The sequence below is a fragment of the Erinaceus europaeus genome, chromosome 21 (genome assembly GCF_950295315.1).
Source record: "Erinaceus europaeus chromosome 21, mEriEur2.1, whole genome shotgun sequence".
NCBI classification, from domain to species: domain Eukaryota; kingdom Metazoa; phylum Chordata; class Mammalia; order Eulipotyphla; family Erinaceidae; genus Erinaceus; species Erinaceus europaeus.
The window spans coordinates 11,144,268-11,171,274 of record NC_080182.1 but is presented as its reverse complement, the minus strand read 5'-3'; the positions used below and the strand labels follow the sequence as shown (position 1 = coordinate 11,171,274).

The window sequence follows — 27,007 nt, the reverse complement described above, 5'->3', positions numbered from 1 at the left end:
GATAGTGAAGATGCCACAACTGACACCACAGAAATTCCAGAAAATCATGGAAACTTTTACGAAGAACTGTACGCCACCAAGCTAGAGAATCTGGAAGAAATGGAAGAATTCCTAGAAATATATACCCTTCCAAAATTGAACCAAGAAGAACTACAGATCATAAATGCACTGATCACAGACAAAGAAGTTGAAACAGTTATCAAGAATCTTCCCAACAACAAAAGTCCTGGACTGGAGGCCTGGCAGTAGCGCAGCGGGTTAAGTTCACATGGCGCAAAGCACAAGGACCAGCGAAGGGATCCCAGTTCAAGCCCCTGGGTCCCCACCTGCAGGGGATCACTTCACATGCAGTGAAGCAGGTCTTCAGGTGTCTATCTTTCTCTCCCCGTCTTCCCTTCCTCTCTCCGATTCAACAACAACAGCAATAACAACAACAATAATAGCCACAACAATGATAAACAACGAGGGCAACAAAAGGGAAAAAATGGCCTCCAGGAGTAGTGGATTCGTAGTGCAGGCACCGAGCCCCAGCAATAACCCTGGAGGAAGAAAAAAAAAGTCCTAGACCAGATGGCTTTACAAACAAATTCTACAAAACTTTCAGGAAACAGTTAATACCTATACTTCTAAAAGCACTTCCAAAATATCAAAGAAACAGGAACACTCCCTTCCACCTTCTATGAAGCCAACATCACTCTGAAACCAAAAGCAGATAGGGACACAACAAAAAAGGAAAACTACAGACCAATATCTCTGATGAACATAGATGCCAAAATATTGAACAAGATCCTGGCCAACCAGCAGTATATCAAAAAGATTGTTCATCACAACCGAGTGGGATTTATCCCAGGAATGTAAGGCTGGTTTAACATACGTTAAGTCAATCAGTGTCAATCACCACATCAATAAAAGCAAAGCCCCAAACCACATGATTATCTCAATAGATGCAGAGAAAGCCTTTGACAAAATCCAACACCCATTCATGCTCAAAACACTACAAAAAATGGGAACAGATGGGAAATTCCTCAAGATAGTGGAGTCCATATACAGCAAACCTACAGCCAACATCATACTCAATGGACAGAAGCTAAAAGCATTCCCTCTCAGATAGGGGACTAGACAGCACTGTCCATTATCACCACTACTCTTCAACATAGTATTAGAAATTCTTGCCATAGCAATCAGGCAAGAGAAAGGAATCAAAGGAATACAGATTGGAAAGGAAGAATTCAAGCTCTCACTATTTGTAGATGATATGATAGTATACATAGAAAAGCCAAAGAATCCAGCAGAAAGCTACTGGAAGTTATTAGGCAATATAGCAAGGTGTCAGGCTACAAAATCAATGTACAAAAATCTGTGGCATTTCTATATGCAAACACTAAATCTGAAGAAGGGGATATCCAGAAATCATTCCCATTCACTGTTGCAGAAAAATCAATAAAATAACTAGGAATAAACCTGACCAAAGAAGTGAAAGACTTGTATACTGGGGGGGGGGGGGCCAGTGGGGGGGTCAGGCAGTAGCACAGTTGGTTAAGCACATGTGATGCAAAACACAAGGACCGGTGAAAGGATCCTGGTTCGAGCCCCCGGCTCACCCACCTGCAGAGGAGTCACTTCACAAGTGGTAAAGCAAGTCTGCAGGTGTCTAGCTTTCTCACCCCCACCCCCGTCTTCCCCTCCTACCTCCATTTCTCTGTGTCCTATCCGACAGCAATAGCAACGATAATAATAACCACAACAATGGTAAACAACCAGGGTAACAAAAGGGAAAAAATGGCCTCCAAGAGCAGTGGATTCATGGTGCAGGCACCGAGCCCCAGCAATAACCCCGGAGGCAAAAAAAAAAAAAAAAAGACTTGTATACTGAAAACTATGAGTCACTATTCAAGGAAATAGATACCAAGAAATGGAAAGACATCCCATGCTTATGGACTGGAAGAATTAATATCATCAAAATGAATATTTTCCCCAGAGCTATATACAAATATAACTCAATACCTATCAAAGTTCCACCAAGCTTCTTTAAGAGAATAGAACAAAAACTACAATCATTTATCTGGAACCAGAAAACACCTAGAATCAACAAAACAATCTTGAGGAAAAGAAACAGAAATGGAGGCATCAAACTCCAGATCTTAAAGTATATTATAAGGTCATCATCATCAAAACAGCATAGTACTGGAACAAAAATAGGCACACAGACCAGTGTAACAGAATTGAAAGCCCAGAACTAATCCCCCACACCTATGGACATCTCCAAATGGATCAAGGATCTGAATGTTAGACCAGAAACTATCAAATATAAGAGGAAAACATTGGTAGAACACTTTCCCACCTAAACCTCAAGGACATCTTTGATGATACAAACCCAATTGCAAGGAAGACTAAAAACAAAAACAAATCAATGGGACTACATCAAATTGAAGAACTTCTACAGAGCCAAAGAAACCATCGCCCAAAGAGACCCCTCAGATAATGGGAGATCTTCACATGCCATACATCAGACAAGAGACTTAATCACCAAAATATACAGAGCTCAGCAAACTTAGTGACAAAAAAGCAGATGACCCCATCCAAAAATGGGCAGAGGATATGAAGAGAACATTCACTACAGAACTTTCACTGACAGCTTTTTGGTTTTGAGCCTAAATTTCCTTCCCTGGAACATCCACTCACCATGTCCTCAATCTACTACATCACACAGAACAATACTTCTTACCATGTCCAGACATTTAGAAGTAAGTAATCTGGTTGCTAGTTTGGATGTTCTTCCAGGCTAAAGAACAGCAAATTCTTCCTTGAAGGGGAAAAAAAGCAACTATTACTCACCGGTAAGATGATGTGGAACTTCTAGATCGACTTCTTGAGTGACTGTAGGAGACAGATCTTGCTCTGTGTCTTGATTTGGTTTCAGATTTACTTCTTGACCTACTTGGGCTCCTGGACTGACTGTCACCACCCCGACTGGGGGTCTGCTCGTCACTTGAACTCTCTTGATTTCTTGGCCTCCGATTTAAGCGTGCGGTCTTTCTTACTTCATCAAAGAGAGACCCAGGGCGAACCTTATTTTTACTTTTAATTTCTATCCTTAAGCCCTGTGGTTTCACTTCAGACATAGCAGTCGCTGCTTTGGTCTCTACAGTGCCGGCTGTGGCAGCACTTGGAGCCGTCAGGTCCCCTACACCTGGCAGGGGTTTCCATTTAGTATCCGTAAGGCCGACCTGACCCTTCACAGCGCCTTCTACAGCACTGGCCAAGCTAGCAGAACTGCTGTCCTGCTTTCCCGCTTCAGCTGCCACTATGCATGTCGTTGGGCGGCCTTCCTGCTTTACCACCTCTGCTTCAGGATGCTCCCTCTGTATGTCTTGCTTCAGAACAACGCCAGGAACTGTGGAGTCGAGCCCTGGATTTCCCAGAGGAGATGTCCCCTCCACCTGTGCTGGGGAACTCCGATCAGGAGTGCAAATCTCCATGCTGTCGTCTATTTGAAGCACGGCCTCCACTCCACTTGGTACACTTTCAACGTGCTGAATTTTTTGCGGAGAACTGGCGACGTTTTCTTCAGTGTCTCCAGGTGTCAGAGAAACACTGTGTCCACCATCACCTTTAGTAGGCTGATCAGTGTTTAATGAAACTGTTACCGCACTGTGTTTATCTGAAGGGGTGATATCTGCACTAGACTTCTCGTTCTGGGGAATGCTTTCACTGTTACCAGAAACCCGTTTTTTTTCTTTTGACTCCACGGTGACTTGCTTTTCGTGAATCTCTTCCTCCTCCTCGTCACCAAATTCGAGTGGAGGCTGCCAGTGAAATGCCTGATTTCGTTTTGGAGGCTTGTGTTGTTTCTCTTTTTTCCCTTTCACTTTTTTGTTGTGTTCCCTTTTAAGATTTTCCGTTAGTCCACGTCTGTGCCTCCATCGCTTGCCTCTCTTGTTTTCTGAGCTAGAATAGGACCCCTCAGTATCAGAAGGTGACGGCTGCTGCTTGTTTGCTTTCAAGGTGCCATGGCTACCCTGATCCGAGGCGTTTGCCAAAGACTTGGGAGCCACCTTGGCTTTGAGGGGAGTTTCAACAAACTCTGATTCAGAATCTGATGTGGCCTCACCTTCCTCCTTATCAGAAGATGGTCGGGAATTATTTTTACTGTTCTTAACTATGTCTCGTTCTGAATTTGACTCAGAGTCCCATTTACTCTCAGCGTAATTCTTCCTTTTGAGCTTACTGTCATTTCTAAAGTGATCAGTAAGATTCTCTTTCAAATTTCTTTTTTTTGAGCGAGGGCAGTCCCGGTCAGGCGTGGGTTTCTCTTCATCTCGCTCTTTCTCCTGTTTATTACTTATATCCATTTGGACCCGCTTTTCTTTCTCCTGGGCTGACTGTGTAACCTGAGTGCTTGATTGTTCACTGTCTGAAGAATAATCTAAGGATGACCTGCTTTCACTGTATTTTCTTTGCCGTGAAGCCTTGTCTCTGCCTTTGACATGCTTGTTGCTAAATGTCTTTTCAGAGCCGCTGCTGTGTCTTTTACTTGAAGTGCTTTTTGTCCTACTGGACCTAAATTTTCTTTTGGCTCGTCTTCCATCATCACTGCTAACAGAAGAACACGATGAGGACCCACTACTTTGTGAATGAGAGCTGTACTTACTCCGTGAAGGAGATCGCGATGAAGGAGACCTGGATCGTGAATGTGAACTAGCTGCACTCCGAGACCTTGTGTATGATCTGGAGTAAGACCTACTCCTGGGAGACCTGCTCCTTGATCGCGCTGAGCTTTCGGAACTTCTATCACTGTATCTTGAATAAGCGCTTCGACCGCTTTCTGAAGTTCTTTCTCTTTTATGATAGGATAATGAACTACCAGTCTCTTTTGTATTTGCTAAATTGTAAGTGTTTTGGATGGGTAGCAAATGGGTGGCTTTAGCTTTCATTTCCTGAATCCGCTCATAAGAGGGCTTCCAGGGCTTCTGTCCAGGCTTCCACCGTGAAGGAGGGGGACTGTCACTCAGCGGTATTACAGGAATATTTTCTGACACCACTGGTTGCACTATGATGTTTTCATTTTGTGCTACTGTTGCTCTTAAGGGTTCTGCTTTAACTGGTTTATGTTCACTTAGCTGAGAGGCTATTCTTCTTGGTGATTTTGATACTGTCCTTTGATGCCTTGACTTGGAACTAGATCTGGACTTAGATTTGCTTCGAGAACGTGATAAAGATTTTGATGGACTCCCTGATCTAGAGCTTCCTCTAGAATAAGACTGTGAACGAGATTTTGATCTATATGAGTCTCTGGTAGAATGAGTTGACGAACTCTGGTCATCCTTATCTGATTTAGACCAGTCCTTCTTTGATGAGTGATGAGATGATAATGAAGAAGAACGAGATCTCCTTTCTCGATCACAAGAAGACTTCATTCGCTGGGTGGAAGACTTTGAAGACTCTATGTCAGATGGTACAATAACCTTCTTCTTGGCCTGCTTATGTCTTCTGTAATGTTTCTGCTTTTTTGCTTTCTTTTTATGCTTAACCTTTTTCTCCTTCCTGCGTTTTTTATGATGACCATCAGAATGTCTTGCTGTACTCATGTCAGAATAATAACCATTATAGGACCATGATCTGGACCTCTGGGACAAGCTTCTTTCATCCCACCGACTTGAACAGGGATCACTGAGCCTATAGAGGAGAATATACATGCAGCTGTTTAAAACATGTTTCCTGTCCTTATACTTTAACGGCAAGCTGTTAGCAAATACAAATGTACTGACAATCAAACAAGACAGCAGTGACCCCATCAACACTGGAACACACACAGAAGGATAAATCCAAGTGTGATAGGCTACTCTTTCTGTTGTTTTACCAGAGCACTGCACAGATCTGGTTTATGGTGGTGAGGGGGTTGAACCTGGGAGCTTCAGGCATGAGACTCTGTTGGCATAACGATTATACTATCTCCACACCTAGCTGTTTGTTTTAACCACCTTTATAATTAGTATCTAATTAGTAACAATGATAAATTTACATTGGTGTACAATTATCACTGGACAGGTTAGCTTTGAACTTGTAACTGTAGAGACACTAATAACTACTAAAATGTTCACTTACAAAGCTAAGCAAAGACTTTCAATTTGTACAGAAAAAAATGATTTTTAAAATTCAAATTAATGGGGCCAGGTGGTGGTGCACCTGGTTGAGTGCTCATGTTATCACACACAGTGGTAAGTTTCACAAGTGGCGGGGCAGTGCACAGGCCTCTTCCTCACCCTCTCCCTCCTGTCTTCCCCCCTCACCTCTATAACTCCTGTCCCTTGCAGTTTCTGTCTCTATCCCAAAATATGTTTAAAAGGAAAAAAGTAATAGTCACTAGGAGAAGTGGATTTGTTGTGCAGGCACAGTCCCAGAAAGAACTCTGATGGCAAAAGCAAGAAAAATAAAGAGAAAAGGGGGAGATCCAAACCAGTTTATTACAGGAGACAAACTGAATTCTTGGCTATAATCTGCTAACATTCTGTCTGCAGGAACCATTTCTAAGGCAAAGTCGTATCCCATTCACGGACAAATCTGCAGATTGTCGTTTTTGTTTTGTTTTAATTTTTTTAATATTTTATTTATTTATTTTCCCTTTTGTTGCTTTTTTTTTTATTTGTTGTTGCTACTGATGTCGTCATTGTTAAATAGGACAGAGAGAAGTGGAGAGAGGAGGGGAAGACAGAGAGGGGGAGAGAAAGATAGACACCTGCAGACCTGCTTCACTGCCTGTGAAGTGACTCCCCTGCAGGTAGGGAGCCAGGGCTCGAACCGGGATCCTTATGCCGGTCCTTGCGCTTTGCGCCATGTGCGCTTAACCTGCTGCGCTACCAACCAGTTGTGCTGATTTTCTGCAGATGAAGGACAGTAGTCGGGAGTTGGGCGGTAGCGCAGTGGGTTAAGCACAGGTGGCGCAAAGCGCAAGGACCAGAGGAAGGATCCCGGTTGGAGCCCCTGGCTCCCCACCTGCATGGGAGTCACTTCACAAGCAGTGAAGTAGGTCTGTAGGTGTCTGTCTTTCTCTCCCCGTCTTCCTTCATTTCTCTCTGTTCTATTCAACAACAACAACATCAATAACCACAAGGGCAACAAAAGGGAAAATAAATAAATATTTTTTTAAAAAATTTTTTAAAAAGGACAATAGTCTAAACTTTAAGAAAGGGCTCTTTCTTAAGAGGTTAGCATGCCTGGCTTTTAAAAAGAATTTATGTGTTTCACATGAGATAATTTCACATGACAGGGAGAAGTGAACGCACTAATCTAACACGTGAGACACTGATGATCAATCCAGGAGCCTTAGTTGTGCAAATCCTTCTGTGGCAAGGCTACTTCCCGGCCACATTTTTTTTTTTTTTTTTTTGCTTGTCTGTCTGCAATTACTCGGGCTTCGGTGCTCAAGGTAGTTTCTGCCCCACACAGGAAGAGACAGAGTGGAGTTTCCCTCAGTCTAGTGGGGACTGGGCTTGAGCCTGAGTCATGTGCATGGCAGGTCAGGCACACTATCCAGGTGAGTTATTTTGCCAGCCCCAGTACGGCTGTTCTATCTCAGTCTCACAGAGGTAATTACAACTTAATCCTCAGGTGTTCTGTTTTCTTAAAGTATAGCCTACTTTTTAAAGAATATTCTATTTATTCATCTTGGCTAGAGACAGAGAGACACTGAGAAGGAAGAGGGAGATGGGGCGGATGCCTACAGCAGTGCTTCACCACTTGTGAAGCTCCCTGAGAAGGAAGAGGGAGATGGGGCGGATGCCTACAGCAGTGCTTCACCACTTGTGAAGCTCCCTGAGAAGGAAGAGGGAGATGGGGGGGGGATGCCTACAGCAGTGCTTCACCACTTGTGAAGCTCACTGAGAAGGAAGAGGGAGATGGGGGGATGCCTACAGCAGTGCTTCACCACTTGTGAAGCTCCCTGAGAAGGAAGAGGGAGATGGGGCGGATGCCTACAGCAGTGCTTCACCACTTGTGAAGCTCCCTGAGAAGGAAGAGGGAGATGGGGCGGATGCCTACAGCAGTGCTTCACCACTTGTGAAGCTCACTGAGAAGGAAGAGGGAGATGGGGGGGGTGCCTACAGCAGTGCTTCACCACTTGTGAAGCTCACTGAGAAGGAAGAGGGAGATGGGGCGGATGCCTACAGCAGTGCTTCACCACTTGTGAAGCTCACTGAGAAGGAAGAGGGAGATGGGGGGGATGTCTACAGCAGTGCTTCACCACTTGTGAAGCTCCCTGAGAAGGAAGAGGGAGATGGGGGGGATGCCTACAGCAGTGCTTCACCACTTGTGAAGCTCCCTGAGAAGGAAGAGGGAGATGGGGGGGATGCCTACAGCAGTGCTTCACCACTTGTGAAGCTCCCTGAGAAGGAAGAGGGAGATGGAGGGGATGCCTACAGCAGTGCTTCACCACTTGTGAAGCTCACTGAGAAGGAAGAGGGAGATGGGGGGATGCCTACAGCAGTGCTTCACCACTTGTGAAGCTCCCTGAGAAGGAAGAGGGAGATGGGGGGGGATGCCTACAGCAGTGCTTCACCACTTGTGAAGCTCACTGAGAAGGAAGAGGGAGATGGGGGGGATGCCTACAGCAGTGCTTCACCACTTGTGAAGCTCCCTGAGAAGGAAGAGGGAGATGGGGGGGATGCCTACAGCAGTGCTTCACCACTTGTGAAGCTCCCTGAGAAGGAAGAGGGAGATGGGGGGGGGATGCCTACAGCAGTGCTTCACCACTTGTGAAGCTCACTGAGAAGGAAGAGGGAGATGGGGGAGGGATGCCTACAGCAGTGCTTCACCACTTGTGAAGCTCCCTGAGAAGGAAGAGGGAGATGGGGCGGATGCCTACAGCAGTGCTTCACCACTTGTGAAGCTCCCTGAGAAGGAAGAGGGAGATGGGCGGATGCCTACAGCAGTGCTTCACCACTTGTGAAGCTCCCTGAGAAGGAAGAGGGAGATGGGGGGGATGCCTACAGCAGTGCTTCACCACTTGTGAAGCTCCCTGAGAAGGAAGAGGGAGATGGGGCGGATGCCTACAGCAGTGCTTCACCACTTGTGAAGCTCCCTGAGAAGGAAGAGGGAGATGGGGGGGATGCCTACAGCAGTGCTTCACCACTTGTGAAGCTCCCTGAGAAGGAAGAGGGAGATGGGGGGGATGCCTACAGCAGTGCTTCACCACTTGTGAAGCTCCCTGAGAAGGAAGAGGGAGATGGGGCGGATGCCTACAGCAGTGCTTCACCACTTGTGAAGCTCCCTGAGAAGGAAGAGGGAGATGGGGCGGATGCCTACAGCAGTGCTTCACCACTTGTGAAGCTCCCTGAGAAGGAAGAGGGAGATGGGGGGGATGCCTACAGCAGTGCTTCACCACTTGTGAAGCTCCCTGAGAAGGAAGAGGGAGATGGGGGGGATGCCTACAGCAGTGCTTCACCACTTGTGAAGCTCCCTGAGAAGGAAGAGGGAGATGGGGGGGATGCCTACAGCAGTGCTTCACCACTTGTGAAGCTCCCTGAGAAGGAAGAGGGAGATGGAGGGGATGCCTACAGCAGTGCTTCACCACTTGTGAAGCTCACTGAGAAGGAAGAGGGAGATGGGGGGGGGATGCCTACAGCAGTGCTTCACCACTTGTGAAGCTCACTGAGAAGGAAGAGGGAGATGGGGGGGGGATGCCTACAGCAGTGCTTCACCACTTGTGAAGCTCCCCCTGCAGAGGGGAGACTGGGACCTTGAATGTGGCTCCTGGTACACTGTCATGTGTGTACTCAACCAGGTGCACCACCGTCCAGCTGTTTTTTTGTTTTTTTTTTCCTCCAGGGTTATTGCTGGGCTCGGTGCCTGTACCATGAATCCACCGCTCCTGGAGGCCATTTTTCCCCCTTTTTGTTGCCCTAGTTGTTGCAGCCTCGTTGCGGTTATTATTGCCATTGTTGACGTTGCTTTGTTGTTGGATAGGACAGAGAGAAATGGAGAGAGGAGGGGAAGACAGAGAGAGAGGGGGAGAGAAAGATAGACACCTGCAGACCTGCTTCACCGCCTGTGAAGCGACTCCCCTGCAGGTGGGGAGCCGGGGGCTCGAACCGGGATCCTTACGCCGGTCCCTGCGCTTTGCGCCACGTGCGCTTAACCCACTGTGCCACCGCCCGACCCCCTGTTTTTTGTTTTTAAGAATTTATTTATTTACTCATAAGAGAGATAAGAGAGAAAGAACCAAAGAACCAGACATCACTCTGGTACATGTGCTGCCGGGGACCGAATTGGGGACCTCATGGTTGAAGATCCAATGCTTTATCCACTGTGCCATCTCCCGGACTACTATGTTTTTTTTTTTTGTTGTTGTTGTTTTTTCTTCAATCCTGAGGTCTTAAAAGCACTTTATAGAAATTGAAGGAAAACCTCGTGAAAATGTATGCAGACTTTATACATAATCTCAAATTTGAAAATTCTCCCATATAGTGAACAGCACCTTAGTCTACTTCAGACCACACTGCAGGACACTCCCAGAGTAAAGGACTTCTGCCAATTCCCCCGGGCAGGGTCTCTACAATGGGGGCCAGGAGTTGGTGCGCTCAGCCAAACACACATGTAGCCATTGCAAGGACCCAGATTCATGCCCCTGGGCCCTCCCTGCAGGGAAGCTTCTCAGCAGTGAAACAGCACTCCAGAGACTCTCCTTTTCCTCTCCCAACTTATCTGTCCGATTATATCATTGATAAAGGGGGGGGGGGGATGGACAAAAGGCCACTGGGAGTGGGATATTCATCATGGAGGCATCAAGCTCCAATGATATCCCTTTGGATAAAAAGAAAAGAGAAAGAAGGAAGGAGGGGACTTCTGCCATGAACAGGGCGCCACTGGTAGATTCATTAACGGCACACTAGCACCAGATCCATTTCTAACTTAGAGACCCTACTGAGGAGTGTCCCTGAGACTAAGAGATGAGTACACGTTGCTTATAAAACATTTTATTATTTTGATTTATTGGACAGAGACATCCAGAAGTTGAAAGGGATGGAGGAGACAGAGAGGGAGAGAGACAGAGAGTCACCTGCAGACCTGCTCCACCATTCGCAAAGCTTTCCCCCTGCAGGTGGGGACGCTTGAACCCGGGTCTTATCTCATGGTCTACATACACTGAACTTGCATCAGACTCTAAATGCTGAGCTGCTTCTGGCCCTAAACAACATTTTTCATTTTTTTTTAGATTTTATTTATTAATGAGAAACATAGGAGGAGAGAGAAAGAACCAGAGATCCCTCTAGTACATGCGCTGCCGGGATTGAACTCAGGACCTCATGCTTGAGTCCAATGCTCTATCCACTGCACCACCTCCCAGATCACACATTTTCCATTTTTATAATTACTACTATTTGCTCAGTCTGCCTCATGGTGGTATGGGGATTGAACCTAGGACTTTGGTGCAAGACTCCCAACTCAGTCAAATTCTGCTTTGCGTTTCCCCTCTGTTCTTCTTTCTCAACTTCTGAACCTAGGACTTTGGAGCCTCAGGCATGAGAATCTCTTTGCATAACCAGTATGCTACCTACCCCTGATATAAACAAGAAATCTTTAAAAGTTCAGTAGGGAGGGCCGGGTGGTAGTGCAGCGGGTTAAGCGCACATGGCTCAAAGTGCAAGGACCAGCATAAGGATCCCAGTTCGAGCCCCCAGCTCCCCACCTGCGGGGGGGGGGGGGGGGTGCTTCACAAGCAGTGAAGCAGGTCTGCAGGTGTCTTTCTCTCCCCCTCTGTCTTCCCTCCTCTCTCAATTTCTCTTTCCTATCCAACAACAGCAGCAGCATAACAATAAACAACAAGGGCAACAAAAGGGGGGGGAAATGGCCTCCAGGAGCAGTGGATTCACATAATGCAGGCACCGAGCCCCTAGAGGCAAGAAAAAAAAAAAGAAGAAGTTCAATAGGTCTGGGATGGGAAAACATCATAATGCTTAGGCAAAAAGACCATCATGACTGAGGTACAAGGTCCCAAGTCAACCCCCAGCAACACCATTAACCACAGCTGCTGAGCAGTACTCTGATAAAAAGAAATAAATAGGGAGCCAGGTGGTGGTGCACCTGGTTACGTGCACATATTAGTAAGCACAAGGATCTGAGTTCAAGACCCCGCTCTTCACCTGCATGGGAGAAGCTTCATGTGTGGTGAAGTAGGTCTGCAGGTGTCTTTTCTCTCCCTCTTGATCTCCCCTCCCTCTCTCAAATTCTCTGCATCCTATCTAATAAGGGGAAAAATAGCTACTGGGAGCAGTGGGTTTGTATTGCTGGCACCAAGTCCCAGTAACAACCCTGGTGGCAATGAATGAATTTAAAAAGTAAGTAAGTGAAAACTAAACACATAAAGAGAAAAGAAACCCGGCGTGTTTACGGCCTCTGGAGGACAACACTGCTCTCCAGGCACTTACTTGTCCCCTTTGCTCCACTTCTCTCCGCTAGGTGGTCTGTACGCTCTCCACCGCTGCATTTCCTCTTTCCAGTGGGGAGGAGTCTCACTGCTGCCATCATCATCTGACTCAGAACAGGATCTGGATCTTGGAGGTGTGTGGTAGCGCTTTAAAAACAAAGATGACAATAATCACTTTTAAGATAGATCTCAATTAGAGTATGCTAAAGGACAAAATTAGCTATGAGATCAAGTTTCAGACTCCATTCAAAGGCCCTAGTAACTTAAGTACAGAAGGAGAGTATGACATTATTTCAAACAGGAGGGACTAAAAATCCAGGCGGGAGGGTTAGACTGACCTGTTAGCAAACATGAAAATCTCCTCTTTTGAGTCCTGATGGTTACATTCACTAGTCTACATTATTCAACATACTAAAGTCCCTCGACATACTGAACTGAAGGTCATTTCATTGTTAAGCTCCTTCAAAAACAGCAATTAACTTAAATGTATTGGCAGTATCTTCTTATAACCATGAAGAACACAACTAGCTTCCTCAACAGATTTTGAATTGCACCTAAAATTAAAGCCACGATTTTGCTTATGGAGAAAACATTTTATTGGCTAGATAGGTGATTTTTAAAAATAAAGTTTTAACACACATACAATTGTGCCCCGCCCTCTAATCTTCCGTCCAGACTTGGATACAGATGGCTTCTGATCATTTACGATGGGTGTAGCATCAGGAATCTTCCTGAAAAGATTAAAATGAAAAATAAATGTTAGGCAGATCTTCGATGTTTAAATACAAAAGTCATACAGAATTCGAATTCCTGTAACACAAAAACATTTCAATTAGATCTGACAATTTTATGAAAAGTGATATACCACACAACTTCCACATAACCTAGTGTTCTAAGCAAACCCTTTAGGTGACAAAACCTAAAAGCAAAGGAAAAAAAAAAAGTACCTGAATTAGGTAGGAGTGCACACTACTGTTTGCTTGCATAGTAAAACAAAAAATACATCATGACTTTGCTGACAACCCACGAGTACCTATCATCTTAGTCCTGCTACTCTTAAACAGTACTCCTTTATAGATGCCTCTTGTTAAAGACAGTGGGGTTTTAAAGGAATCTTGACGTCTGACTCCCGTGCAACTGCACCTCTCCATTCAGATCTTGTCTGTAGCTCACAACCCTATTCTACCCGCTGAGTCGCTCTCCTTCAGTGCTCTGAGTGAATCGGATTACCTTCTGAGTGATTTATTTAAAAGTAAGGCTTCTGTAATGGCTACAGTCTTCCATGAAGTCTCCTGTGACCACGCTTTTTTTTTTTTTTGGTATGTTATTAATTACAGGACTGGCTTTTATGCATTCATAGTATATTTCTACCAGGGGAGGGGCTGGGTATCGGCGCATTGGGTAGGTCACACAAATCACCGGAGTTAAAATTCTCTGATTTCCACTTGCAGGGGAAGCTTCACGAGTGGTGAAGAAGTGCTGCAGCTGTCTTTCTCTCCTTCTCTTTATCAGGCAAAAGAACCAAAAAGGGCCACTCGTAGCAGCCAAGTTATAGTGTACCAAACCCAGTGACAACCCTGGTGTTGTTGGGGGTGGGGGGTTTCTACTGGGCAAAACATACACAGTAAAAAGTTGGCTATCTTGACCATTTTTAAGTATGCAATTCCTTCACACTCACTCAAAACACTGTAACTATTATTACTATCTTTCCAGAACTCGCCATCATCCCAAATCAGGACTCTATCCCCGTCAGTCCCCCAGCCTCTGGTGACCTCTACTTCACGGCTGAGCAACACTGTGTATGCACCACGTTTTGCTTATCCTTTCATCTATTCATGAACACCTGGGCTGTTCCTACCTTTCTGGTATACTGCAAAAAATGCTTTGATAAACACTGGTGTACAAATAAGTTTGAGTCTCTAATTTCAATTTATTTATTTATATTTTAAAGATTTTATTTTCATTTATGAGAAAGATAGGAGGAGAGAGAAAGAACCAGACATCAATTTGGCACATGTGCTGCTGAGAGGATCGAACTCGGGACCTCAAGCTTGAGAGTCCAAAGCTTTACCACTGCGCCACCTCCCGGACCACTCTAATTTCAATTCAAAAATATATTTTATTCGTGGGGGTCGGGTGGTAGCACAGCGAGTTAAGCGCACATGGAGTGAAACTCAAGGACCAGTGTAAGGATCCCAGTTGAAGCCCCCGGCTCCCCACCTGCAGGGGAGTTGCTTCACAGGTGGTGAAGCAGGTCTGCAGGTGTCTCTCTTTCTCTCCATTTCTCTCTGTCCTATCCAACAATGATGACAACAACAATAACTACAACAATAATAAAATAACAAGGGCAACAAAAGGGAAAATAAATAAAATTTAAAAATATATATATTTTATTTGAGAAATTGGGAAGAAAAAGGGGCGTAAGAGAGGGAACGAGAAAGACACCTGCAGCATTTCTGAAGCTTTCCCCCTGGCAGGTGGGGTTGAGGGCTTGAACCTAGGTCCTAGTGCACTGTAAATGCACACTCTACCAGGTGTGTCACCACTCAGACCCTACATTCAATTCTTTCCAAATGTTTAGCATTTTGAGAAAACACCAAGCTTTCTTCCCAGGTGGCCGTATCATTTCACACACCTACTTAGCAATGCGCAAGCATTCTAGTTTCTTTACATGCTGCCCATACTAGTGTGTGTTTGTTCTTTGGAGAACTATACAAAAGTCCTTTCTCAATTTATTTTGAGTATCTTTGTTTTTGTTGCTTATGCTTTTGTTATCAAATGTAAGAAATCATTGCCAAATCCAAGGTCAGGAAGATTTACACCAGCTAACGGGTTTTCTACTTTCAGTGCGCTTATTTAGGTTGTGGGCTCATGTCAAACTAATCTTTGTGTATGATATGCGCTAAGGTGTCAACTCTCATTCTTTCAGGTGTGGGAAGCCACCTGTCCCGGCACGGCTTTACTGAAGAGACTGTATTCTCTCTACTGAGTGAATCCGACACCGCAGCATATTTCAATTTCCCATAGATGTCTGGGTGTATTCGTGGAGTCGATTCTATTGCTTATCCTTATGCCAATACCACACCATTTTGATAATTATAATTTTGTAGTATACTTCAAAATTAGAAAATCTGAGTCTTCCAACTTATCCTTTCATCAAGATTGCTTTGGTCTTTTGGTCCACCTTGCAGTAAGGATTTGGATGTCAATTTTTATGAAACAAAAAAAGAAAAAGAAAAAAAGCTGTTAGTGATTTCAGTAGGGATTAAACTGAATCCAGACCTTGTTCTAAATAGTACTGGCATGTTTACAATATTAAATCTTCTATCTATGAACACAGAGTGTCTCTATACTTGGGCCTTCTTTAACTTTTCATCAACATTTTGCAAATTTTCACTGTAAGTCTTTCAGCTCCTTGATTAACTTTATTCCTCTTTTAGACACTGTTTAATTAATTTTTGTCTCCAGGGTTATTGTTGGGGCTCGCTGCCTGCACTACGAATCCGCTGCTCCTGGAGGCCATTTTTTCCCATTGTTGTTGCCCTTGTTGTCGTCGCTACTATTGCTGTTGTTGTTATTGATGTTGTTGTTGGATAGGACAGAGAGAAATGGAGAGAGGAGGGGAAGACAGAGGGGGAGAGAAAGATAGACACCTGCAGATCTGCTTCACCTCCTGTGAAGCGACTCCCCTACAGGTGGGAAGCCGGGGGCTCGAACTGGGATCCTTACGCTGGTCCTTGAGCTTTCTGCCATGTGCATTTAACCTGGTTCTCTACTGCCTGGCCCCCCTTTTAGGCATTATTTTAAATGGAATTTATTTATTTATTTCTTCTTTTTTTTACTAGTGATTTAATAATGATTGACAAAACTGTGGGATAAGAGGGTTACAATTCCACACAATTCCCAATCTACTTTTTAAACTAATCATTGTTATATTTTAGAGTTCATTTAGTTCCCATAACACTATGAGGTAGGTGTTATTACTTCCAATTTAAGGACAGAAAATCCTAAAGATTAAGAAGTTAAAAAGGGAGTCAGGCGGTAGTGCAGCGGGTTAAGCGCACGCGACTCACGCGCAAGGACCAGCATAAGGATACCAGTTCCAGTCTCTGGCTCCCCACCTGCAGGGGAGTCACTTCCCAAGTGGTGAAGCAGGTCTGCAGGTGTCTGTCTTTCTCTCCCCGTCTCCACTCCTCTCTCCCATTTCTCTCTGTCCTATCCAACAATGACATCAGTAACAACAATAATAACTACAACAATAAAAAACAAGGGCAACAAAAATAAATAAATAAATATTTAAAAAAATCTTAGAGAAGTTAACAACAACAACAAAAAAAAACAAGTTCAGAGAATGAAATGACATGAAAGCCATTCAACAGTGTTTATACTGGCACTAGGATCTGCACTCAGGGCTTCACTCACAGCAGGGCATGTGCTCTACCAGGGGGGCTAACTCTGGCCTGAGTGTCACCTTCCGTGACAGAGGGCAAGTAGTAAGTGGAGTGAAGTTTTGTTTTGAGGGGCTGACATTTCATTTGATTAGGGTCTGCGGTGTTCCTTATCAAAAGAGATGTGAATACTGCTCATCTGGGAAGGCATATTTCATCTTTTAGATAATTATCTTTTCTAGTAAATACCTGATTTCATCGCACTTGGAATACTGAACAGTCACAACCGTGCCACTCACTGTGCTGCCTGGTGCACCCAGTGCGCCCAGTGGACCTGTGAAGCAATGAAGCCCACATACAGGCTCTGGTGCGACTACTGAGTCCTGCTGCCGCAGAACAGAAAGATCCAAAAAATAGGAAACAGATGGATGTGGTCAGGTTGTAATGAAACTGTAGACACTGAAACATATTGGAAAATACAATTTTTAATTCTTATGATTGGAATCCACATAATTTTCATGTAAGATATTCTTCTCTTGATCTCTCTCACACATTCAGAAACATCAAGACTGTTTTCAGGCAGGTCTACCCTGGCCTACAGAATATATAGTTTGCTGACCTCTGCTGCAATATGACACTGAGACTGATTTTCCCCCTGGTGTTTCTGTAAGACTTTACCACACTAGGCAATACTTTCTAGATGAGGAGGTGGAAGAGACAGAGACAGCACAGCACAGCACAGCACAGTCCCAACGCTCTGCCCCAGGGCCATACGACCACCACGTCGAGGGCCAGGGGCTGAGCCTGGGGCTGCATGCATGACAAGACGGGTGTCCTAACAGGTCAGCTCTCTGACTCCAGGTTTCTTACCACCTACATGCCAAATTAAAGTAATAATTCCACTACGATTTAATGACAAGCCAGAAATTTTAAAATTTTAAAAATGAAAACATTATATGCATACTAAGCTATGATTCCAAAGATGCATTAATTTATAACAGCTTTTTTTTTTGCCTACAGGATTATCGCTGGGGCTCGGTGCCTACACTACGAATTCACTGCTCCTGAAGGCCACATTTCCCATTCTGCTGCCCTTGTTCTAGTTGTTATTGTTATTGATATCATCGTTGTTGGATAGGACAGAAAGCAATCGAGAGAGAAGGGGAAGACAGAGGGGGAGAGAAAGATAGACATTTGCAGACTTGCTTCACCACCTGCGAAGTGTCCCCCCCCTCCCTGCAGGTGGGGAGCTGAGGGCTCAAACAAGGATCCTTATGCCTGTCCTTCCACTTTGCACCATGTGTGCTTAATCTGATGCCCAGCCCCATCAGCTTTTATTTTTTTAGATCTATTTATTTGCATGAGAGAGGAGATAGAGCCAGAATATTACTAACCTTAGGACTTCAGTCCTAATAATCCAACACTTAATTGATGGTGTCACCATGGGGCCACCATAATAGTTGTTAACAATTGGGACTATATAGCCCAGGTGATAGCAAAGAGGTTACAGAAAAGACTTTTCATGCCTGAAGCTCTAAGGTTCCAGTCTCAATCCCAGGCACCACCATAAGTCAGATCTGAGCAGTGCTCTGGTCAAAAAATAAAGTGGGGAGTGGGATGGAGACCAAGAGAAACCAGGAAGTAGTGCAGTCACTAGCATGCTGAACTACAAGCATGAGGTCCCAAGTTTGATCCCCGGTAAGGCAAGTGCCAAAATGATGGTCTGGTCCTCCTCCCCCCACTATAGCTAACTAATTAAAGTAAATATTTGGAGAGAAGAGAGAATACCAGGCTTTAAAGATTTAATGAACACAATCTTAAGTAGGAACTTGAACATTTGGATAACTTCTCAGTTTTCAATGTAACTTTTCATACAGACTTATCACTCCAGCTATGTTAATGGTCTTTCTGTCCACATGTCTTCAAGATAAATTTAATGACTGAGTTTAATACCAGGATGCACATTCTTTATGTGAGGTGAGATCATATCTAAAGTCCCACAACACTAACTTGTCCAGTGCAGAGGTTACTATTGCCAAGCATGTTGACAATAGTGATCTACTTATGATGATTATATTGTCAGTCACCATGCAATTAATTTCACAGTACTCAAACTGGAGCATATATTTATTTTTGCTACTAGCACTGTGGCTTGTGATATTCCTCTTCTCCCAATAGACTCTGGATGAAAGGCAAAAGTGAAAGAGACAGAGTGAAGAGCCACCACAGCACTGCTCATGAAGCTTCCCTGCCTGGTCCTCCTATGTGGTGGCCAGGAGCTTAAACAGGATCTGCGGTTCCTTGTGCATAGTACAGTGCACGCTTTACTTACCTAGTGAACCATCTTTTAGTTCCTAACAACACGCACACACTCTCTCTCTCCCTCTCTCTCTCTCTCTCTCTCACTCACTCTTTTAGAAAAAGGTTTTATTTATTTTCATGAGAGAGAGAGAATGACACCAGAGTACAGCTTAGCAGTGGCATATGACAGTACTGGGCATTGGCGTGTTAATCTCCGGGGTCTAGCAGAAAAATCTAGTGTGCATTCTCTGTGCCATCTTTCCAGCTCCGGAACATAATTCCAACACTAAACTGGACCCAAAGAATTCAACTACTTCTCTGCTCTAACAACCAAAACTGAGTCTCTAGAAAGGCCAAGAAAATAAGTAATGGATGTTTGGAGAGCTCTCCAGATTTCCAACAAGAAACTTTTCCTTGCTCAACCTGTTAACTCCCTTTCTGTACTAGTAGAAGGTGAATTCTGAAAAGTAGGATACATGCAACTCATTAATTTGGTACCTGCCACACAGTCGCTTGACCCTTGGCCATACTCAATAAATCAATAGTGGAGTTGACAGCACCATCAGTCAGAAAAAACTAAAAGCATGTACTTACGGTTCAGGTTCTACTGTGACAAGAGGCATATCTCTCCTCAGTAAAAAGCGATTCTCAGGAACCGGAGGGATCTCTTCTGGGCGAACCACAGGCTTTTCCCTCTTGGCACTGGAATCAATTGATCTTTTTTCATTGGTATCACTCCTTTCAGAGTGGCTTAGAGAGAACAGACCAAATCACCAACTGACATGTGAAATGTTTGCATTATATAATGTAAAGATACATTAAGATTATAGAAAAATTACTGAGTTACAGAAAATGACTGAGCTACAGAAAAATTATTGTTAATGAACAAATGTCACTCAAAAGATTTGCAGTATTTTCTCAAAGAGAATGAATAAAAATATCAACCCAGTAAAAAGTTCACAGTGCTAAAATTCTGACATGCAAATGTTCAAGTAGAGTGGGGGTAGACAGCATAATGGATATGCAAAGAGACTCTCACGCCAGAGGCTCCAACGTACCAGGTTCAAACACCCTTACCATCATAAGCCAGAGCTGCGCAGTGCTCTGGGGAAAAAAAAAAAAAAAACACAGAAAGAAAGAAAGAAAGAAAGAAAGAAAGAAAGAAAGAAAGAAAGAAAGGAAGGAAGAAAGACTAAAATGAATCAAACTTTCAGGCATCAGGCAGAGGAGCTAGTTCAGTGCCTGAAGCACTGAGTTTGTGTTCTGGACATATGAAAAAAAAAGAAGAAAAAAGTTTGATATTATTTTTACCTACAAACATAAATAAAGTATGTATATTACCCCCAGACTTGCCAGATTTCAATCTGAAATAAAAAATAAAAATAAAACTTTCCTGGGAGTTGGGCGGTAGCACAGCGGGTTAAATGCACGTGGCGTGAAGCACAAGGACCCGAGTAAGCCCCGAGCTCCCCACTTGCAGGGGAGTAGCTTCACAGGCGGTGAAGCAGGTCTGCAGGTGTCTGTCTTTCTCTCTCCCTGTCTTCCCCTCCTCTCTCCATTTCTCTCTGTCCTAACAATAACAACAATAATAACTACAACAATAAAAAACAAGGGCAACAAAAGGGAAAATAAATAAATTTTTAAAAAACTTTCCTTTTCAACAATAAGAAAGATAAATGTGGGGATCGGGCAGTAGCGCAGCGGGTTAAGCACACGTGGTGCAAAGTGCAAGGACCAGCATAAGGATCCCAGTTCGAGCCCCCAGCTCCCCACTTGCAGGGGAGTCACTTCACAGGTGGTGAAGCAGGTCTGCAGGTATCTATCTTTCTCTCCCCCTCTCTGTCTTCCCCTCCTCTCTCCATTTCCGTCCTAACAACGACACCATCAGTAACAATGACAATAATAGCTACAACAATAAAACAGCAAGGGCAACAAAAGGGGAAAAAATGGCCTCCAGAAGCAGGGGATTCATGGTGCAGGCACTGAGCCCCAGCAATAACCCTGGAGGCAAAAAAAAAAAAAAAAAAAAAGATAAACATGTAGGGTTACACATACTTTGCAGGGTGTCTGATTTTAGATTTACACTGGGCGGGACACTTACCCTTTGGGGCTCACTATATGTTTATTCCTTGGCTCTTCTGAACTGCTCACTTCCTTTCGCCTCTTTTTAGAATGTTTAACTTTTGGTCTCCTCTTATGTTTCCTCCTCCTGCTTCTCTCATGTTCAATTTCACTTTCAGAAGATGACTCTGAAGAGGATGAGGAAGTGGAAGAGGAATCCGAGTCTTCAGAATGAACTGGTTTCTTCCTTTTTTTCTCAAAAACTTTTAAGAAATAAGAACAAGAATATATTAATCATAGATTTCTGTGTCTACCTCTCAGGGTAAAAAAGTGTGATTACTGAGCATTGGAACAGGCTTAATATATCTAATAAGCCAGAAACAAAATTCAAATATGCTTTTTTAAGTTGATAGTATAGCCAGTGAAACTGCTGAGGTAACAGAGCCCTTGCCCTCCTGAAGTCTGTATCCTAGCTGGGTTAAATAAGGAAGTAAAAGTAAGTGGATAAATGGCAAACGATACATACTAAAATGGGAGTGGGGGGTAATGTAAGGGGAATAGGGGGGGTGGTCTGGGGGTAGTTTGAAAGACCAAAATAGGTCATGACAGAGTCTGACGTTTCCAATCAGAGAGGATAGTCAACACAAAGCTCCTACGTGTCTAGAATATCTAAGGAAAGCTCAATGTGCCAAGAAGACACAACTGAGGGGAAAAAAGGTCAGAAAAACCAAAAACCAAAGAAAGCCAGACTGTATCCCAGAGACCATTGTAAAGACTTGAGCTCTAGCCACCCGAGAGAAGATGACACTGGAGAAAATGACTCTGGCTGCTATTAAGGACGGGGGAGAGCACAGGCATAAGCAGATAAACCAGACTCCAGGAGGCTGCTGCTACTGCTGCTGAGAAGAGTACAGAGGAGTGGGCTGGACAGTGGTTCACCCAGCACAGCGTCCACCTTACCCCGCATCAAGCCCTGGTCCCGCCTTTCATGGGGAAAGCTTGGTGAGCAGTGAAGCAGGTGTCTTTTTTTCCTCTCCTTCCCTATTTTGTATTTCCTCTCCGTTTCTGTCTTATCAAGTACTAACACTAATGGCAAAAACACAGCACAACATAGGAGCAAAAACAGAAGCAGAGTGAGCAGTGTGAGACTTAGAATAAGTAGCAGGGAGTGAAACAAGGTTAAGATTTCCTGACTGACTGGAAAAGGAGAGTGGTATATAGGATAGAACAACTGCCATACGAAAACTCCAAGTTATTTTCACTGCTGAATTCCAGGAGGTATCTTTAAGTTACAATCTATAACATAGGTTACATGTATTCCAGTTCCTTCCACCTGCTTACCCTCCGTCCCCAAATGGGAGAAAAAAACAAAACCCAAACTCACCATCTTTTGCTGACTTTGTGGCAAGTACCCCGCAGTCAATGACTCGTACATCTGCATAAGGCCTGCTTGCGGCATCAGTTTTTAAATTTTCAATTTGTTCAATTACTTCAAAGCCAGAAATAACTAATCCAAAGACAACATGCACCCTGTCACAGAACAAATTCAAGAATGAATTGGTTTGATGACAACTGTCATGAGCAGTAATCAAAAGAATTCTTAAAAATGATATGTCTACAGACCTGAAAATGAAAGACGATTATTTGATGTCTGAATCAACTAAAGGGGAAGTCGGAATGTGAAATCAGCTTCGCAAAAAAAACAAAAACCATCATTTAAACTGGGCCTAGCTGTCTACCTTTAAGACATGATTCTAACTATTTGATGATAAAAGATTCTGAAAACAGACTGCACTTGATATGCATAAACCATCCTTGCAGGGTCATCATGGCTGAAGGCACAGCAGGAGCCGGACTGTGTGGCTGAAGGGGCAACAGAAGAGGCCAGCTGGCAGAGCGCATCTTTACATGCACAGGCCCTGGGCGAGTCTGGGCACCATGAGGGAGCGCCACAAACAACACCGCCAGAGTACCAGGGATGGTGGAACAGTGGTTCGATGTCTCTCCACCCACCTCTCTCTCTTTTTTCGCAAATAACAAAATTCAGACAACACGGGGCGGGTTCCTAAATCTACTGCACCTGTGGCTTTTAAGGACAAGTCTAGGTGTGAGAAATGAACCCTTCTCAGGATTTTTTTCCCCCAGACAGAGACAGAGGTAGAGAAGCAGAGAGGGGAAAGGAATGATAGCACTAAAGTTTCCTTTAACATAGTGGGGTCACACAGACGGCAAAACAGCACACTAGCCAAGTGAGCTACTTCACAGGCCCTTCGGGGAGCTTCAAGATGCCTTGGAACGACCACCCACACACCTCCTCCCAAACTACCGTGAAGACAGCTCTTACCCATCCAGGTGTGGAGCAGGTTTTGTGGTTCTGCGCAACAGACATCAACACAAGAAGATGGCACAACCGTGCATTCAGGTGGGCAGAGCAGAAGGATTTAAAGCACAACATGTAGAAAACAAAGGTAAAGATAAAAAAGGGAAAAAATTAAACATGACACACCTAAACTTAAAAATCTTAAAAACAGCAATAGTAAGACATTTTACTGGTTTAAAATATCCTAAAGATTCTCATTACAAACGCCTACCTTCAATAGCAGGACTACGAATTACATACATGTGAAGCAGGTTTGGAATATGTAGCATAAATATATATACACTCAAATTAAAAGCTACCTTCAAATATAAAACTATAAAAGAAACTCAAGAATAAAAAGTGTCTGGTGTGCCCTCAGGAAGGAAAAATGTGAGCAACAGTTGCCACATGGATTTAAATGCTTTTCTTTTCTATTTTATTCAGCATATTGAATCAGTCTGCATCTTCTAGGATGGCAAATGCAAGTAGGCTTCAGGAGCCCTGAATTCAGAACTTCCTGCCTCTCTTCCTTCACTTGAGGTGAACCTCTATCACTCACAACAACTCTGAAAATGCAACAGGGAACAAATTGTCAATCTGCCATACTTCTGACAGCAAAGTAATGGTGGGTAACATTAGAAACATTTCTAAGTTTCTATATCACAGATAACACCCAAAAAGCTTCCACAGTCAACCACACACTGAAATATAATCACTTGAGAAGTTCACAGGGGTATATTTGGTTAAGGTACTTTGAACCAAAGTTAGTTTTCCCATAGCATTTTCACAGATCTTTACACTTTGTGAATGCAGTAGCAAAAACAAACAAAAAACCCAAAACCAAACAAACAATAAACCAAAATAGATAACTAAACTCAGAAGTGTACACTTCAAACATATTCATTTTACAAAAACGAGAAATAAGACTGGAGAGAAAGGCCATGAATTATTAGGCCATATTAAAGCAGTCAATTTGTACGAAAAGTTCCCAGATCAATTTCATCATTTTTAAGGCAATTCTAAAACATGTAAGTCAGCAAAAACTATTTTAACCTTTACAACAATGTGAACATCATTCTACAAGGAACTCCAACTTACACATACAATAAAAATACTCAATTCTGTAAGAGCACTACGGCATTTAAAAAAAAAAAATGAAACGTCAACTTCAGAAACAACAGAATTTTAAGGAAATTTGAGTTTTAAAACTATTAGTCTCCAATTTTCTTAAAAGACTAAGAGTGATAATTCAAGCCAATATGATAATAGAAATGGATAAAAGCAGACAGAGGAAGGGAAGAGAGAAAGGGAAATCTAGCAAACTGGTTAAGACACTAGTGCTTATTTAAGCTGACACCCAAAAACGACTTGGACAATAAATTTAAGATATAAATGTGCTTCCCACAGGTATAAACAATTAGAAAAGCACACTAAGGAGAAAGAAATTAATTCATATGCTAGATAGTAATTCCCTTGTATTATACAGAGGTAATTTTTTTAGAGCTAAAAAGATGTCCTACAGTGTTTTCAAATATGCAGCAGTGAAATCAACAAACGGTCTACTAATTACTATCCCTCCTTTATTGACACTCTCACCATTCTCAAATCTTCTGGTATTGGGGAAAGCAATAAAGAATTTTCAGAAACACACACGGCCAGATTAAACTTGCCACCATAGCTAACAGGAGTGCAATATGGAGTCACGGGTCAGATTAAAATATTCTAGCTCACCTCAGTGGAGAATATATCTCCTGGAACTCAATTTGAGGACAGAATAAATACCTTTATGATATTAAAGTTTTTGTTTTAAATTAAAGTTTTTGTTTTTAATTAAAATTGAAGCAGAAAAATCTTGATCCTCTTATTTTAATAGTGAAAGAAAAAAATTAAGAGAGAAATAACTCTCTTGAGGACAAATATCAGCTGTTTCATTATGACTAACTGGTGTGAATAATCAAGTCAAATACTTGCATCTGCAAATAGAATGCAGAAACAAAAGTTTACATTTAACTGAGTTAGAGCCCATGGAGGGAATACTGTAAGAATTCCTCTGGAGTTCTCAGTCTACATTCCAGACACATAAATCTCAATTCAAAGCAAGTGTACTGGCACTGGGCTAACAGCCGACCTGGGAATGACTCTGCCCACGGAGACTGCCAAAAGCACAAGGGAAAGAAAACATGCTCAGGCCAAGGCGTTCAATTCCATATGCAATGGACAGAGACTTCCTCCCACAACTCACTCTATCAACCTGTGCAACTGTACAGTCCCAAGGCCAGCAGGATGGTTCCCTGGGAGAGTGCCTGCTTTGCATCACAGGCCACGCTGGCTGGAGTAGTACAATGGGAAGAAGTTTTAGTGCTGTGATCTCTGAAGGAAGTCAGTCTGGAAAGGTGAAATCCAAGCCACAGCACAAAAAAAAAAAAAAAAAAAAAATTCAAAGAAAACTATACGACCAATGTATTAACATGCTGGGTAAGTTAGTACCTCAGCAAAGCCAGAGACTATCATAAATATATATTTCTGAAAACAGACCAAAAGGAGAAATAATCACAAAAAAACATTTCTAACTATAAAAGCTTATTACTATTTTCACATTTCCATTTTCTCCTGTCCCTTAGACACTGACTTTTCAGTTTCCCCCTTTCTAAGTTTACTGTAAAAATACATGTGTATAGATTAAACCTTAATAACTGAAAAGTATATTATACCATTATCAAAGAAGCTTGGCCTTTACAGAAGTGATATATGTATACTATACTGAAATGAGAGCTGAAACTATGACACAATATAATTGTCCTCCCCCCAAAAGCAAGTGTGGAAATAAGCTGCTGACATTAATGTACACTTCTGAAGATTAACCAGGACAGTTGTTTTTACATGTATTGCTCACATACAGTTCAAGCAGATTGTTCTTACAATGTTCAATGCATATAACAACAGGATTAAATAGAGAAAGGCAAAGGAAAGGAAAGAGAGCCTTAGAGTAATGAGACATTACCTTTGGAGCGCACGGTGTAACACTCTTTCTGTAAATTTTACACAAAAATGGCAAGAAATAAATTGTAATACACTTTTAAGACAAGGCTGAATCTATGTTTTAATATCAATATAACTTTGAAATTAAATATTCTCAAGTTTTATGCAAAGCAAGAAAGCTTTTTAAAATGGAGGGCTCTAAATTTTCTTTAACATAGGATATTGTACGTAGAAATGAGATACGCTGAAGACAAGCATGCTAGTTAAGTGGGAGTCTGCTAAGATCCTTAGCATTTTAACACTAGAATATGAATAACAGCCAGTAACAAATACTACATTTATTTTCACAAATCCCAGAAACTTAAGCTAATTTCCTCAGAAAGAGAATAACCATCCTGAGTAAATGCATATAGAAATCTGAATGCCTAGAAGCTATCAATGAAAACAAAGATTTTTATGGAAAAACTAAAATAAGAAAATTCAAAATGAAATATCAGG

The 27,007-nt window shown here is 43.0% G+C and overlaps 1 protein-coding gene across 6 annotated transcripts in view; it reads right to left on the bottom strand.

Moving 5' to 3' along the window:
* Positions 1-27,007, bottom strand: part of NKTR (natural killer cell triggering receptor) — an 84,421-nt gene that overhangs the window by 17,911 nt on the left and 39,503 nt on the right. For 4 of the 6 annotated variants that reach the window (XM_060180381.1, XM_060180379.1, XM_060180380.1 and 1 more), the window contains 7 exons: positions 23,516-23,545; positions 22,556-22,701; positions 21,212-21,434; positions 19,705-19,860; positions 13,065-13,152; positions 12,423-12,568; positions 2,836-5,676 (listed from right to left, as the gene is read on the bottom strand). In XM_060180381.1, coding sequence (XP_060036364.1) covers positions 2,836-5,676; positions 12,423-12,568; positions 13,065-13,152; positions 19,705-19,860; positions 21,212-21,434; positions 22,556-22,701; positions 23,516-23,545 — 3,630 coding nt within the window. Of the gene's footprint in view, positions 1-2,831; positions 5,677-12,422; positions 12,569-13,064; positions 13,153-19,704; positions 19,861-21,211; positions 21,435-22,555; positions 22,702-23,515; positions 23,546-26,531; positions 26,554-27,007 lie in introns of those variants that run through there. The other 2 variants (XM_060180384.1, XM_060180383.1) reach the window with 2 other exon arrangements.